This window comes from Lontra canadensis, unplaced genomic scaffold (genome assembly GCF_010015895.1).
Source record: "Lontra canadensis isolate GAN:19392208 unplaced genomic scaffold, GSC_riverotter_1.0 scaffold51, whole genome shotgun sequence".
NCBI classification, from domain to species: Eukaryota; Metazoa; Chordata; class Mammalia; order Carnivora; family Mustelidae; genus Lontra; species Lontra canadensis.
The window spans coordinates 8,990,293-9,006,023 of NW_022631045.1; the positions used below are offsets into that span (position 1 = coordinate 8,990,293).

At 37.4% G+C, this 15,731-nt stretch overlaps 1 protein-coding gene across 2 annotated transcripts in view; it reads left to right on the top strand.

Moving 5' to 3' along the window:
* Window positions 1-15,731, top strand: part of LRRC63 (leucine rich repeat containing 63) — a 40,740-nt gene that overhangs the window by 8,103 nt on the left and 16,906 nt on the right. For both annotated transcript variants that reach the window (XM_032874011.1, XM_032874013.1), the window contains exons 3-5: window positions 1,753-2,421; window positions 2,897-2,965; window positions 6,166-6,326. In XM_032874011.1, the coding sequence (XP_032729902.1) occupies window positions 1,753-2,421; window positions 2,897-2,965; window positions 6,166-6,326 (899 nt within the window). The remainder of the gene's footprint in view (window positions 1-1,752; window positions 2,422-2,896; window positions 2,966-6,165; window positions 6,327-15,731) is intronic.

Below are 15,731 nucleotides of genomic sequence, written 5' to 3' on the forward strand. Positions count from 1 at the left end.
TTTTAATCTAAAACTGTTCTAAAAATAAAGTCCTTTAATTTAATTAAAAGTTAGATTAAATAAAGTGAAACAACAGAGAGGAGAAGAAAAGACATGAAACGGAGTGTAAATTACTTCAGTTTGCCATTGAAGGGAAGGATAACTATGGTGAGATGATGGTAGAGGTCTGGAGTTGGTTGAGGATTTTGCTTGTGTTACCATGTTTGTTTTAATATGGGAGAGAGGGAAAAAAAGGTGAAGATAGTGGTATAACCATTTTATTGAATGAGCTAGTTTTTATTAGTTTTATATAAGGAGGAAGGAAACATTCTTCTCCTCCTCCTACTGCCCTTCACACTCACATGGCACCGATCTCTCTTCCCAGGATTTTCTCATCACTGTCCTCTATGAGCCTGGTTTCATTTTCAGATATTAAACAAATAGTTCAACCTAAATCATTACTTTTAACAAGCATGTACTCAAACCTTGCCCCTTCTCCCAGCTCAGACTAGGTCTGCTAATTTGTAGACAAGTCAAAGGAAACAGGGTCATAATAAGTTCTTCCATCTTGTTCTTTACTTCTTTTCCACAACTGATAGTTTCTGCTCCTGCATAGGTGGGGTTAGGGGTGGGGAAGAGTTAAGGAATGAAGGTAAGAATCACACATCAGTCTCAGCACCCCCTGAAATGCCACGAGATACAGATCAAGTAGTTTCAAGGACGCTCTTGCCTTGCTCCAACTGGAACACAGCCCTGGAAGGACTAATATTTTTTTTGCTACTCTGTATTAGTGGGGGGTGCCAGTAGGGGAGTGGTAAGATGTTTTATTCTCCTTGTGGCATACACTCCTCTTTTTCTATAAATGCTTCTCTGAGAATTCCCCTCACATGGCTTGAGGTGGGGGAAAAAATCATCCTAATCCATCCTCCTCAGGGAGGGGAAGTTCAGGAAAACACATACCACCCCAATAGTGCTATTCAGAAGAATTCCTCTCTCTGAATTCAGGCCAGTCTCCAGCCATCTCTTAAAAGGGTGAGAGTTGGACTTGTTTTGGCCATCTCTTTCCAAGTCTTGCCTTAATGTAGAGGTCCTCATCATTTATTGTACTCAACTGAGACAATGGAAGAAAAGTCATTTCACATTCAGTCACAAAGGAGAGAGAAAGCATATTTGTGTAGTGAGGTACTGAAGAATGCAGGCACAGTGCATTTTCTGGACCTAAGAGAGAAAAGAACATTTACCATTGTAACCTAACTGAACTTGTAGTACGTTGTAGCCAATATCAGGATGTTATAGTGTTTGGACATTGGTCTGCCATTTGGCATTGAAAAGAAATGTCTTTGCTTGAAGAAGTTTCAAATGAGGAAGAGATAGATAAATAGCAAAACTTCATCCAAATCATTTTTGCCCACCCATACTTCAGTTTTAGTAGTAACTGCTCAAAAACAAAACAAAACAAAACAAACAAACAAACAAACCCACCTCCCTTTATGTCCTATTATTCTATCAATTCTGTTCTTCCAAGAGTTTCTCCCTACCCTTTCTAAACCTAATACAATTTAGTATTTCCACTTCCCAGTTGATAACTCAAGCTTTACCCCAGTCAGCTAAACAAAAGTCCTGATAGCTGAGCAAACATATACGGAAAATTTTAGAAGGCGAAAGAGGGGTGAGTAAATAAAGAAAAGCTATGAATGCTAACACATTAATAGTTTTGTCCCTGATACCTTGATAAATATAAACTAATTGTGTTTTCTTTTCTTTCTGGTTTAGCCAAGACTGGTAAAACTGAGCCAAAACATGTAACGTTCATTCAAGATGAAACCACTTCAACTGAAAGAAAGAAAACTAGTTTTCCTGATGTTTCAAGAAGTCAACCACAAACCCTTGTCAATATCCAAAATCTCTTTCTTGATCATTATATACAAGAAAGAGTGACTACTATTTCAATACCCAGAAAAACTTCTAAGAATGTGTATTGGCACATTCCAGAGACTGCTACTGGTTCCTTATTTTTTCCAACCTGTCATTCGGCCTCAAGTCGTGTTTTTGGGAAAGAAATAAGACAAATGAAAAGGTCAAGAAAATCAAAAGAAAAAGCATCAAAAATAAAAAATATTTATTTTGGTGACGTGTTCAAAGACATTGTGATTTTCTCCTCAGAGTTCTCCAGACTTCCAAGTACTACTTCCCCAGCTATTTCTCCCAAACCCAAGGAAGTTCTATCTGCATCTACCTACACTTTTAGGCAACCTCTGATAGGTGCAAGAGCAACTGTGCCAAGCCCTATAGCAAGACCTAGTTGTGTTAAAGGAAGAAGATGGTGGGCTAAACATTTAAAACAAGATACTGCTGTGGTACTAAGTATTACTCATTTTCCAGGTCCCATCTCCATACCAACACCAGTTTTGCCAAGAAAACCTCGAAGACAGTCTTTGTTAGGTAAATGCATTCTGAACATGGTTTGTGATAATGAGGTCAAGTAGAGCAAGGGAGAGAGATGGCATGAAAGCACAGTGTGGTTATCCCTTGTGTTTGCAGTTTGGATGATGGGATCACTTTTGGCTCATACATTCAATATATGAGCCAGAATGCAGTAGCAGAAATACTGACTTTGGAGGTCTCCCAAGGTCAAACCACGTGCTTTACCTCGATGGTGGTAGTGGGAACCAGATGAGGACATTCAAAGGATCAGAAAAGTCAATATAAAAGAGCAGTGGGAATAAACAATCATTCAGATGGTAATCTAGATGAACTCCAGAAGCAGAATGCCCATGCTGATGGATGCCTTCATGGACACATTTCCATGTATAATACAAATTCATTAAAAGATGAATAATTATAATGAAATCACAATACCCTTAACACAAATTTTCACAGGAATCCAAAAGTTGGTTCATTTTTTTCTTTTTTCTAGAAACTCAGGTAGCAGAATCTGAAAAGGTAGAAAGTACTCCGAGACAAAGCACACCAAACCTACCTGAAGGTAAATGCTATATCATTCTTTAAAAAACTGCATATAAGTTTATCTCTCTATAAAAATATTCATGACTTTGTGTGTCAGTGTATGTGTGTGTGATTCATATATATGTCTCACCACATTTTTAGAGCTCAACTCAGCTCTTCAGGCCATTTACTTAGCAACTATTTTTTTTTTTTTATATTGACTTTAAACCAAACTGGACTGGTGTTGGGAACATAGAAAAGATCCTTAATCTGGGTGGGGCAGGTAAACATGAAATAATGAAAATTAACTACTTTCCACATGCCAGTCACTGTTCTAAGTGCTTTGGCTTTAGTTGTCCAGCAAAAACAAATGAAAAATAATCTTTAAAGAAAATTATATCATCCTAGACTCACATTATTTTTACAAATAATTTCACAAATACCGTGTGTAGTAAGCAATTCATAATTGTGAGGCACACAGAGAGACAAAATTAATGTGAACTAGCAAAAAAGTAAATAGTGAAAACATACCCACAGGAGAGCCAGGTGTTAGAATTATCAGATACAGATTTTAAAATAACTTGAAGACTTTTGGTCTGTCTACAGTTGAGTAGCTTGTATTGGACAAATCCACCAAAATCAACTATTAAAGCTGCCCAAAATATAGAAAAACGCTATTGAAGGTATTGGAAAGTAACCATTGTAGGCCTGATGTGAGTGGCTACAATCTTTGAAATAAGGGAAGCTTGTAAATCAGCTCTCCATTTACCTTGCCTTTTGCCTGAGGCCGTTTGTGGTGTTAGAGAATAGAGCACAAGTAGAAAGGGGGAGTATAACCGAGTTGAGGAGATAGCCATCAGACTTCAGAGCTGTCAGTATAGCTGGGGCTTGATGCAAAATCTCAGAGAGGAGAGAAGTGAATCCAAATATCTGCATACATATCTGCTCATTTCTAATCTGTGCATGTGCAGGATAAAACTCTAAGAAATACAGCAGGAAATATCAGTGAGATGCAAAGGAAGTGAACATATATTTTCATAGTAGCATGGAAGGCAATTATTGGAATTAAAGCTCTGCCAAAATGTAGGGGTCTTGTAAATACACTGAGCTTTTAGTTGAAGACCCAGAGGACCCATGTGTTTAGGTATAAGGATGATGTTTTAGAAAAAGGCACAAAACTAAAGTAGATTATCCCTAACAAAGCTCAAAACCAAGCCTTAATGAATCAAAGTGATACTTTTTGCCTAATCAAAGAAAATTTAACACTTGTTGGAGAGATGTTGCATTAACCTGATCCTTTAAAATTTTCATCCACAATGTCTAGCATTAAACTTAAAAGAATCACAAGACATCCTAAAAACAGGATAAAGTGAATCAGTAGAAAGAAACAGATAATAGAAACAGACCCATAGAATCAGATACTGAAGTTTTCAAATGGGGATTTTAAAATAATTGTGACTACTATGTTTAAGAAAATAAAGAATAGGGGCACTTGGGTGGTGGTTCAGTTGTTAAGCATCTGCCTTCAGCTCTGGTCATGATCCCAGGGTCCTGGGATCGAGCCCCACATGAGTCTCTGCTCAGCAGGAAGCCTGCTTCTGCTTCTCCCTCTCCCACTCCCCCTGCTTGTGTTCCTTCTCTCACTGTGTCTCTCTCTGTCAAATAAATAAATAAAATCTTAAAAAAAAAAAAAAAGAATAGTTGGAGAATTTTACTAGAGAACTAGAATTTTTGTTTTTAAAACCAAGAGTCAAAATTCTGGAACAGAAAAAATAATATAACAAATTAATGATTCAATTAATGATTAAACATAGAACATTCCAACTATAGAACTTTCTCTTTTTTCCTAGTTTAATTTACTTATTGTGAAATGATTACCACAAGAAAGTAATATCTATCACCCTACATTTTTCTTGTTATGAGAATTTTTAAGATTTCAAATATACAGGACAGTATTGTTAATTATAGCAACCATAGGACTCTCTGAGCATGTTATCCCTCCCAATAATTCTGTACCATTATCTGTGACATCAGTTAACTTCTCAGTCTCCTCCACATCACAAGCTGAAACAAGTCATGCTGCTACTTCTGATTTGTTGAGATTGTCCCACTCTGGTGGTTCCTTCTTTGAAAAGTTTCAGGTGTGAGTTTAATGGTCTTCAGATCCTTCAGAGATCCATCAGGGAATTTATACTTAATCTCTCCATCTCCATTTCCTTCATTTCCACTCAAAAACCAATGGCTTGGACTTAGTCCATGAGGATAGGTGAACTGGGAGCAGGCCACAGACTTAGGTCTTAACTCACTTTCCTTTCCTTCTTGCTCCACTTTCTCCCAAGACAAGGACTCTATCATATCACACATCTTTCTGCTGCAGTTAACTTTTACACATATTGATCTGAAATGGGCACACAGGGCCCATTTTATAAATAGAAACTGAACACTGTTTTCTCTAGTCTAAGATGCATTATTTCCTTTTGTTGAAGCAATGGCATAAGAATTACTGAGGTTGTAAAATATGTTGCTGCAAATAATGCAGCAAGAATGGCTATGAATATAAAATTTATATTACAAAATTTCACAACATTTTCCTGCTGCACTTAGGTGCATACTTGGATAGGACATTTTTGATAGAAAGTGAAGCCCACAAGGGTCATGATAAAGTAAATTTAGATGATCTCTGTTTGGCTAACTTCTGAGTTGTTTGGATTTTTCTTCTTGTATGGGGTCTTCAAACTGAGAGAAGGAAGCTGAATTATATATGCACTTGAAAAACGCATCAAGATGGTATTAGGAGAAAAAGCAAGGTTGTTCCTTAGGAGGTGATCTCTATCTGACTTAGATTATATGATGTCCTTTATTAGTTTTATGAAGCAAGAAGCTCCTTATGTAAATTAATAAAATTTAAAAAATATATTTTTACATACAACACAAAAAGACTGAGATTGGTGGAATTTAACTTATCTAGATAGAAATTTATAAGCATATGGTTGTCTTTTTGAAAGGCAATTGTACTATCTAATATGTGGAAAACACACACACAACAACAACAGCAACAACAACACCTAGTTTAGCAACAAGGTGAGATAGGGTGGGGGGACATTATGAGGAATCTTTTCCAGAGGATTTACACAGCTAACCTATTTATGATGATTCACTGTTATCATATCATCAATACTTTTTAACTTTCATTCTAAGTGCTAACACAGTTGAGTCTCATGTTTTCTTCTATTTACTTAGGTATTGTTAAATCTAGAAAACAAGAGGAACCACAGGTACATCTCATACGTGGTGGAGGTCTTAAGACTATCAGTGCAACACGATATGAAACAATAATAGCCATGACCAACCTTGCCGTAGTAAACTGTCAAATATATGGAAGAAATGCACTTAATCTTAAGGTATGCTAGATTGTTTTAATGGCAACTTCTTTTTGTATTACCTATTATTTTTACTTTAGGTTTCTTAATTTAGGTTAATTTCCATGTTATTGAAGGGATCTTTCCTGTTGCAATAGAGATTCTCCAGGAACACATTCAGATTTATCTCTAAACCTATGTCTTAGTTTGCCTTCCTTCCAGTTTCTTAAAATGTTAAGATCCAAAGCAATTATAGTGTTTTTTCATTATCTAGCATGATAAGAAAAGTAGGATTCAGAATTATTATATTTTAAAGCTATCAGAAATCTTTGGCCCCTGTGCCAAATCTAGAAATAGGCTGACTTTTTGCTGAACGTGAACCTGGTATGATGAATAGCAATAATAATAGTTACTTACCACTTATTAAGCACCCACTATGTGCAAAGAAAATGTTACTCTTAAAATAGGTATTATAATCTTCATTGTGCAGATAGAAGCACTGAAGCCCAATGAAAATAGCTCGTGAAAGACTACACAGCAAACAAGTAGTAGAGCTTGGGTTTGAAGGCAGGCCTCTTTGACCTCAAAATCTATGCTTTTTTATTTTAAATTTTGTTTTGAAATAAATTCAAACTCACAGAAAAATTGCAAAAATAGGAAAAGCTATAAGAGTTTCTTGGGGGAAATTAGGGATTCAAAAATGCCTCTGCATACTGGGGGATTTAAAAAGCTAGGTGCATGGCCAGCACAGGATGCATTCTCAGAAAAGGCCCAAGAAGACTCCAAGCTTTCACCACCTTTTAATGGTCTAGCTAACCATTGAAAGGGTGCCCCTCAATAGAGCCAATCTGAAAAGACCAGAAGAAATATTATTCTCTCTCCTCCCAGTCCTGTTTTACAGGACTCTTTCAAAACACTGACTGAACACAAGCTAAAGGAGCACAGATTTCAAAGACAACATGTGAGAATGTAAAGACAACAAAAACGATTTAGAAAAATCACTAAACCAACAGCAACAGCCCACAGCAAGCAACAAAAATAAACACTGAGAAGGGGGATAATATAGTTTTTGGAGTTACCACATTATAATATTGAAAGTATTTAGTTTTCAACAAAATATGTGTAACATGTGAAGAAACGATATGGCCTAGTCATTGTAGAAATTAATAGACTCTGTCTCTGAGGAAGCACAGACATTGGACTTGCTAGAAAAAACCTTCAATTCAACTGTCTTAAATATGCTGAAGTAGCTAAAAAATGAAGAAGAGGAAGAACGATGTGTGAGCAGAGATTTATCAAAAAAGAGATAGAAATTATAATGGGGAGGCGTGCCTGGGTGGCTCAGTCATTAAGCGTCTGCCTTCGGCTCAGGTCATGATCCTAGGGTCCTGAGATCAAGCCCCACACCGGGCTCCCTGCTTAGCAGGGAACCTGTTTCTTTCTCTTCCTCTGCTGCTCCCCCGGCTCATGCTCTCTCCCCTCACCACCCCACCCTGGCCCCAGCAAATAAATAAATAAAATCTTTTTAAGAAAAAAGAAAACAAAATTATAAAGAAGAAACAAAAAGAGCTGAAAAATATAATAACCAAAACATTGGAAGTTTTCAATAGTAGAATTGAGCAGGCAAAAGAAAGAATCACAGAACTGGAAGATAAGTCAATTGAAATCATCCAGTATGAGGAACAGAAGAAGAGGATGAAGAAGGAGGAGAAGGGGAAGAAGGATAAGAAGGAGAAAAAGGAGGGGGGGAGGGGAAGAACAAAGGGAAGGGAAAGAAGGAAAAGAAGAAGAAAAAAAAATGAATAGAGGCTAAGAGACCAGATACCATCAAGTGAACCAAATAGAGGTAATGAAAGTCCTAGAAGAAGAGGAGAAAGAAGAGAGCAGAAAGAACATTTGAAGAAATAATGGCCAAAACCTTCCCAAATTTGATTAAAGCTACAAATCTACAGATCCAAGAAGCTTAACAAATTCCAAGAAGGGTAAACACAAAGAGATTCACAATGAGACACATTATAATCAAATTGTCAAAAACTAGAGAAAAATCTTGAGAACAGCAAGAGAGGAATGATTTGTCATGCATAAGGCATCCTAAAAATTAATAGCCAGTTTGTCTTCAGAAACCATAGAAGACAGAAAGGAATGGGATGACATTTTTAAAGTGATGAAAGAAAAGCAATTTCTCAGCCAAGAATCCTATATCCAGCAAAACTGTCTTTTGAAAAACAAATGAGAAATTAAGATGTTCTAAGGTAACCAAAAGCTCAGGGAGTTCTTCAGGGTGCAATGAAAAGACATTAGACAGCAACTCAAAACCTTAAAAAGAAATAAAGGAATCTGGTAAAGGTAACTACACAGGTAAATGTAAAACTCAGTATTATTCTATTTTTGGTTTGCAGCACTTCTTTTTATTCCTTATGTGATTTAAAGATAAATACATAAAATAATAATTATAAATCTCTGTTAATGGACATACAATGTATAAAGATGTCACTTTTGACAATATGTCATAAAGTAGGGCAGGGATGGAGTTGTATAGGAACAAAGATTTTACATGCTATTGAAATTAACTTGATATCAATCCAAACTAGATTGTTAAAAATTAAAGATGCCAACTGTAATTCCCATGGTAACAACTACTAAGGAACTATCTTTAAAATATATACAAAAGAGAATGAGAAGAAAATCAATATGGCAGATCACAAAATAATTAAGCTCCAAAAAGGCAATAATTAAAGAACAACAATGAAAAACATTTTGGGAAAGGCAAAATTATAAAGACAGTAAAAATAAACAGTGGTTGCCAGGGATGGTGGAGGAGGGAGGGAAGAATGAGCAGGAGGGGTATAGGGGATTTTGGGGACTGTGAAATTTTTTTGTGTGGCACTGTGCTAGTGGATATATTTCATTATACATTTGTCAAAACCCATTGAACATTCAACACAAAGTTTGAACTCTGATGTGAATCATGGACTTGGGTTGATAATGGTGTGTGTTAATGTTAGTTTATTGATTATAACAAATACATCATACTGGTGTATGGAATGTTGACGTTGGGGACCAGGGGAATGTGGGTAAAGGGGAATGTGGAGAAGAAAAATCTCAAATCAATAACCTTGAACTTGAAGAGCAAAATAGAACTGAAGAACTTGAACAAAAGAGCAAAATAAACCTTAAACTAGCAGCAAGAAGGAAATAAGAAAGATTACAACAGAGATTAATGAAATAGAGACAGAAAAGCAGTAGAATTGGGGCACCTGGGTGGCTCAGTGGGTTAAAGCCTCTGCCTTCAGCTCAGGACCTGGTCTTAGGGTCCTGGGATCAAGCCCTGCATCAGGGTCTCTGCTCCGCAGGGAGCCTGCTTCCTCCCTCTCTTTCTGCCTGCCTCTCTGCTTACTTGTGATCTCTGTCTGTCAAATAAATAAATAAAATCTTTAAAAAAAAAAAAAAAAGAAAGAAAAGAAAAGCAGTAGAATTAACAAAATCAAAAGTTAGTTCTTTAAAAGGATCAATGAAATTGACAAATCTTTAGCTAAACTAAGAAAAAAAAAAAAGAGAGAGAGAAAGCAAATAACTAAAACCAGAAATGAAAATGAAGACATTACTACTGGCCTTATAGAAATAAAAGGGGTTATAACAGAATACTATGAACAATTGTGTGCCAACAAATTAAATATCTTAGATGAAATGGCAAAATGTTTTAGAAAAGCACAAATTACCAAAACTGACTCAACAACAAAAAGAAATCTGAGTAGACTTATAATGAATAAAGAGATTGAATAAATATCAAAAGCCTCCCACGAAGAAAAGCCCAGGACCACAAGGCTACATGGATGCATTCTGCAAAACAGTTAAAGAAAAATGAATACCTATACCTCTCAAAATCGTCTTAAAAAAAATAATAAAAGCGGAGGGAATACCTCTAATGGTATTCTGAACCCAGTTCCACCATGGTGGCGGGAGTAGTTCCCCGACACCACCAAGCAATTCTTAGACACCATTTGGGTGCCTACAATTCAACTCAATTTTGACGCTACTTAGAGCTAACACCAGATTCCATAGGTAAAATGCTCAGTCCCTCAAGACTGCCTTCCAACTCACAATGACAATCACAAGCCCAGGTTGGTACCTAAACGCTGACCAACTGGCTATAAATTAGAGGTTCCCAAGAACCATTGCTTCGGTTCAATTAATTGGCTGGAGTGGCTCACAAAACTCAGGAATCCCATTTACTTACTAGATAACTGGTTTATTATAAAGGATATTAAAGGAATTAAAGGATAAGAGTCAACAGTCAGATGTAGAGATACAGAGGACAGAATATGGAAAAAGGATAGTGTAAGGGCCTATTTAGCCAGAGCGACTCCATCTTGGTTCAAAGCCATTTTGTTGTTTGTGCAGTAAAACTTAAACTGACCCTGCGCCCCCCCGCCACCCAGAGAAACTTACTTAGATGCAAGTCTGGGAAACCAGTAAAATATGGTCGGCCAGTTCCTAATAACAGAGCCCAGAATACAAGACCAGGTCAGCCAGTTCCTGATAACAGAGCCCAGAATACAAGGACCAGTCAGGCCAGGTGAAAACATCCAATCAGTAAAGCGCACATACTATCTCCCTAACCACCAAAGAATGTAAACCCCGCCTTTTGGGCACCAAACTTGAGCGCCAATTCTGACCAGAGTAATAGGTTAGTTCAATTGTAATTCAATTGGCTACCTGCATGTGGCCTAACATGACTATACAATGTTACAATCTCCTTGGCCACCTATGTGTGGCCAGGATTTTGCTCTATAAAAGTTAGTCTGTGAGGCTGGGAGCGGTTGCTCTCTTCGGAGGCAGCCCTGGCCGGTCAGCCTGACTTCTAATGCTTGGCATAAAATAGAGCTTTGTATAACTTTCACCTTGTCTCAGTCTCGTTCCCCTGGCTGATCAGCCTGACTTCTAATACTTGTCATAAAATAAAGCTTTAAATAACTTTCACCTTATCTCAGTTTTGTTCCTTTCATAACAGACCCTAACAGATATAGAGATTCCATGCCCTCTCCAGGCACAACTCTCCCCAAATCTCCACATATTTACCAACCTGGACACTCTCCAAACCCTGTCCTCTTGGGTTTTATGAAGGCTTTATTACATAGGCATAATTGATTAAACCATTGGCCTTCGGTGATTGAACTCAATATCCAAGCCTTTCCCCTCTCTGGAGGAAGGGAGCTAGTGAGGCAGAAAGTGCCAATTCTCTAATCACATAGTTGGTTCCCTAGAAACCAGCCTCTATCCTTCAGTGCTTTCCAAAAGTCACCTTATTAACATAAATCCAGTTGTGGAAAGGGACTTGTTATGCATTTCACCTTTATGGCTCTGAAGTGATTTCAGGAACTGAGGAAAAAGGATCAAATATAACAAAAGATGTTCCCACTGCTCTTATGATTCCAAAAATTTCAAGAATTTGGAGACCTGTGAGTCAGGAACTTCGAATGAAAACCAAATATACATGAGAGATATATTTTGGTCATCTGAGTGACCAAATACATATTCTTTTGAATTAGAATGTCACAATCTCGGAATGTCTGGGTGGCTCAGTCAGTTAAGCGACTGCCTTCGGCTTGTGTCATGATCCCAGGGTCCTGGGATCGAGTCCTGTATCAGGCTCCTTGCTCAGCAGGGAGCCTGCTTCTCCCTCTGCCTCTGCCTGCCACTCTGCCTGCTTGTACTCTCTCTCTCTCTCTGACAAATAAATAAATAAAATCTTAAAAAAAAAAAGAACATCACAATCTCTAACACATTCTGTGTTGTCAGTATAACCTAGATGCCAAAGGAACAAAAGACACCAAAGAAAACCACAATCAACACCCCTTATGAATATGGATAAAAATCCTCAGCAAAATACTAGCAAACTGAATCCAAAAAATTAAAAGGATTATATGTAATAACAAAGGGACATTTATTCTTGAAATAAAAGGATGATTCAAAAAGAAAATCAATACACATTAAACATAATATGTATATATATATATTATTATACATAAAAATACAATATTCATAAAGGGAAAAAACATAATCATCTTAATTGATGCAGAAAAGGCATTTGATAAGACTTAGTTTTTTGAAAGGATTAATAAAATTTCTAAATCCATAATATGATTGATTAAGGAAAAACAAAAGAAAACTCTAAATATCAAATCAAAATTTTAAAAAAGGGGACATCACCACATGTCTCATAGACATCAAAATAGAAGATCACAAAACACTAAGAACAACCTTTTCCCAGTAAGTGGCACAGCTGTGATGAAATGGAAAAATTCCTTGGAAAACACAACCTGATAAAACAGGTACAACAAGAAATAGAACACCAGTATAGTTTTGTGCCTGTAACAAAATCTAATTAAGATTTTAGGTAAGAGCCTTTACACAAAGAAAGTTCTAGGCACATAGGACTTCCCCGGTGAGTCTATCAAATATTTAAGGATGAAATAACACTAGTTTATATGAACTCATTTTATGATGCCTATATAACTTCCACACCAAGGCCAGACAAGGATATTATAAGAAAGGAAAATTATAGACCACTATTTTTCATAAATTAAGTGCAAAACTTCTCAAGAAAATATTAGCAAATCAAATTCAGCAATATCAAAAATTAAAAGTGAAGGATAATGTATCATGACTAAATGAAGCTTTTGCAAGAAAAGATTTTCAACAATATCATCTCAATAAATGCAAAAACTTGATAACATTCAACATCCATTTAAGATGAAAGAAAGGGGCTCCTGGGTAGCTCAGTTGGTTAAGCATCTGACTTCGGCTTAGGTCATGATCCTGGGGTCTTGGGTAGGAGCCTCTTGTTGGGGCTCCCAGCTCACAAAGGAGCCTGCTTCTGCCTCTCCTTCTGTGCCTCCCCGGCTTGTGTTCTTTCTCTCTTTCTCTCTCAAATAAATAAAATCTTTTTTTAAAAAGATGAAAGAAAACAAATATACCTCTAAGTAAACTAGGGTTAAAGGAAACCTTTCATAATTAAATAAACAGTATCTATGAAAACTCTGCCACCAACACCATATATAATCAGTAAGGATTGAATACTTTCTCCCTAAGATAGGTGCAAGGCAAGAAAATTTTTTCCTTCACTTTTATCCTACATTGTAATGATGATTTTAGCCACTTACATAAGATAAGAAAGATTAGGAAGAAGTAAAACTATCTTCATTGGCATACAACACAACCGTTTATATAGTGAATCTTAAGGAATCTCAAAACAATCCTACTAATAAGTAAATTTAGCGTGGTTGCTGGAAACAAAGTCAAAAGTTTAAAAACTGACATAGGACTATCACCAGGGTCAAAGTCACAGAGGTCGTCTAGAATTCTGCCACACACACACACACACACACACATACACACACAAAAGAAAAAGAGAAAGGACAAAAGACTTTGACAGATCTTTACAAAGGATGATATACTAAGGGCCAACCATAACATGAAAATGTTCTCGTCATTGCTCATCAAGGATGACAAATTGAAACCACAGTCAGATTGCACAGCATATTCTATAGAATGACTAAAATTAAAAACTCAGGAGGGGGTCAGTTAAAAAAAAACAAAAACAAACTCTGGTAGTATTCCCTTATTTGTTTTTCATGTGGTGAGCTTTTTGATTTGCTGATTCTTACCATTCTGGTTTTTATTTTATTAATTTTTGCTCTTATCTTTATTATTAATATCTTTCTTCTTTTGGAAGGATTTATTTGCCGTCCTTTTTCTAACTTCTTTATATGAATGTGGGCTTCCTATGAAAAGGCTGATTTTCAGCCTTTCCTTTTCTTGTTTTTGTATTTAAGACTCCAAATTTTTCTGTAATCATAACTTTAACTATATCTCCCAATGTTCAAAATGTCGTATTTTTGAATATTTTAATTTTGAAATGATTTAAAAATTACAGAGGTGTTGCAAGAAAAGTACAAAGGAAGCCCGCAGAAGTACTTCATTACCCCGGAATACTTAAGTACATATTCCCTATAAGCAAGGGCATTCTCCTACGTAACCATGGGGCAGCCTTCAAAATCAGGAAATTAATATTGATTCATTACTCTATTCAACCAAGAGATCCCAGTTGAAGTTTGCTAATTTACCCCATAATGTTCTTTATCACAAAGGGATCTAATCCAGGGTCACAAGCTGAATACAGTTGTTTCAGTTTCTTTCAAGCTGATATGTTTCCAGCTTTCTTTGACTTTCATGACTTTGAAACTTAAAAATTACAGGCAAGTTATTTTGCAAAATGTGCATTACTGTGGGTTTTTCTTATATTTTCCAGTGATTAGATATAGGTCATTCAATGTTGGCATTAATATCTCAAAATTTTTTCTTTAATTTTATCTTATCATATGGTACATGATTTCAATTTATCCTATTACTAACAGGGTTTACTTAGATTACTTGTTTAAAGTGGTATCTTCAGAGCTTCTCCACTGTTACTCTTTCTTCCCCTTTGCACTTAATATGTAAAAACTATGCAAATAATCCTATTTCTCATCAAATGTTCAATTTGTTTCATGTGGTGAGTATAATCTGTTATACTGTTACTGATTTTTATTCTTAAGTTGTTCTAGATTTCATTAGTAAAAGCCATTCAAGTTGGTTTCTGTGTCCTTTTGACATTTACCAGTCTTTCGCTGTGGCTGGTATGGGCTGGGGATCCCAGAGCCCTCTGAGCTGGGGCTACCCTGGTGGGATGGCTGGAGCGGAAGTGGGTATGGGCTGGGGTGGTCCTAGGACTCTTTGTGCAGAGGGTTCTCTGATGGGACAGCTGGAGCTGAAGTGGGTGCAAGCCAAGTGGTCCTAGCATGCTCAGCTCAGGGTCACTCTGATAGGGTGGCTGGAACTGAGACGGGGCACAGACCAGGGTGTACTGGGGTGCTCTGTGCAGGGGGTGCTAAGGGGGTGGCTGGAGCTGAGGCAGGGGGCACGCTGGGGGTTCCTTGGGATATTTTGCATAGGGAATACCCTGGTGGGGCTGCTGGGGCCAAACAGGCATGAGCCAGGAAGTCCTAGAGCACTCCACTAGGGGCGCCCTAACAAGCCATCTGGAGACAAAGGGGGTCAGGCCTGGAGTGTTCTGGGGTGGTTCGCACCCGCACCACCACCTTGCCTTGATGGCTGGAGCTGTAGTGAGTATTGACTAGGAGCGTCCCAGTTTGCACCATCTTGCGGCTGCCTTAGTGGGGTGGTTAGAGCTGGCGTGGGCTAGGGGACCAAGGCTCACTGAGACAAGCAGACTCACTCTGGTGCCCAGAGCCTGCTCCTGTCTGCTCTGTCCGTGGTGAGGAAATGTTAAACGTGGTGTTCACCAGCCCCTCCGGTCCATAGAGTTCCAGCAGCTCCCCTACCATTTGGCAGGGTTCTAGGGCTGCATCTCTTATATTCTAGTTGCTCTTTGAAACCATGGCTTTT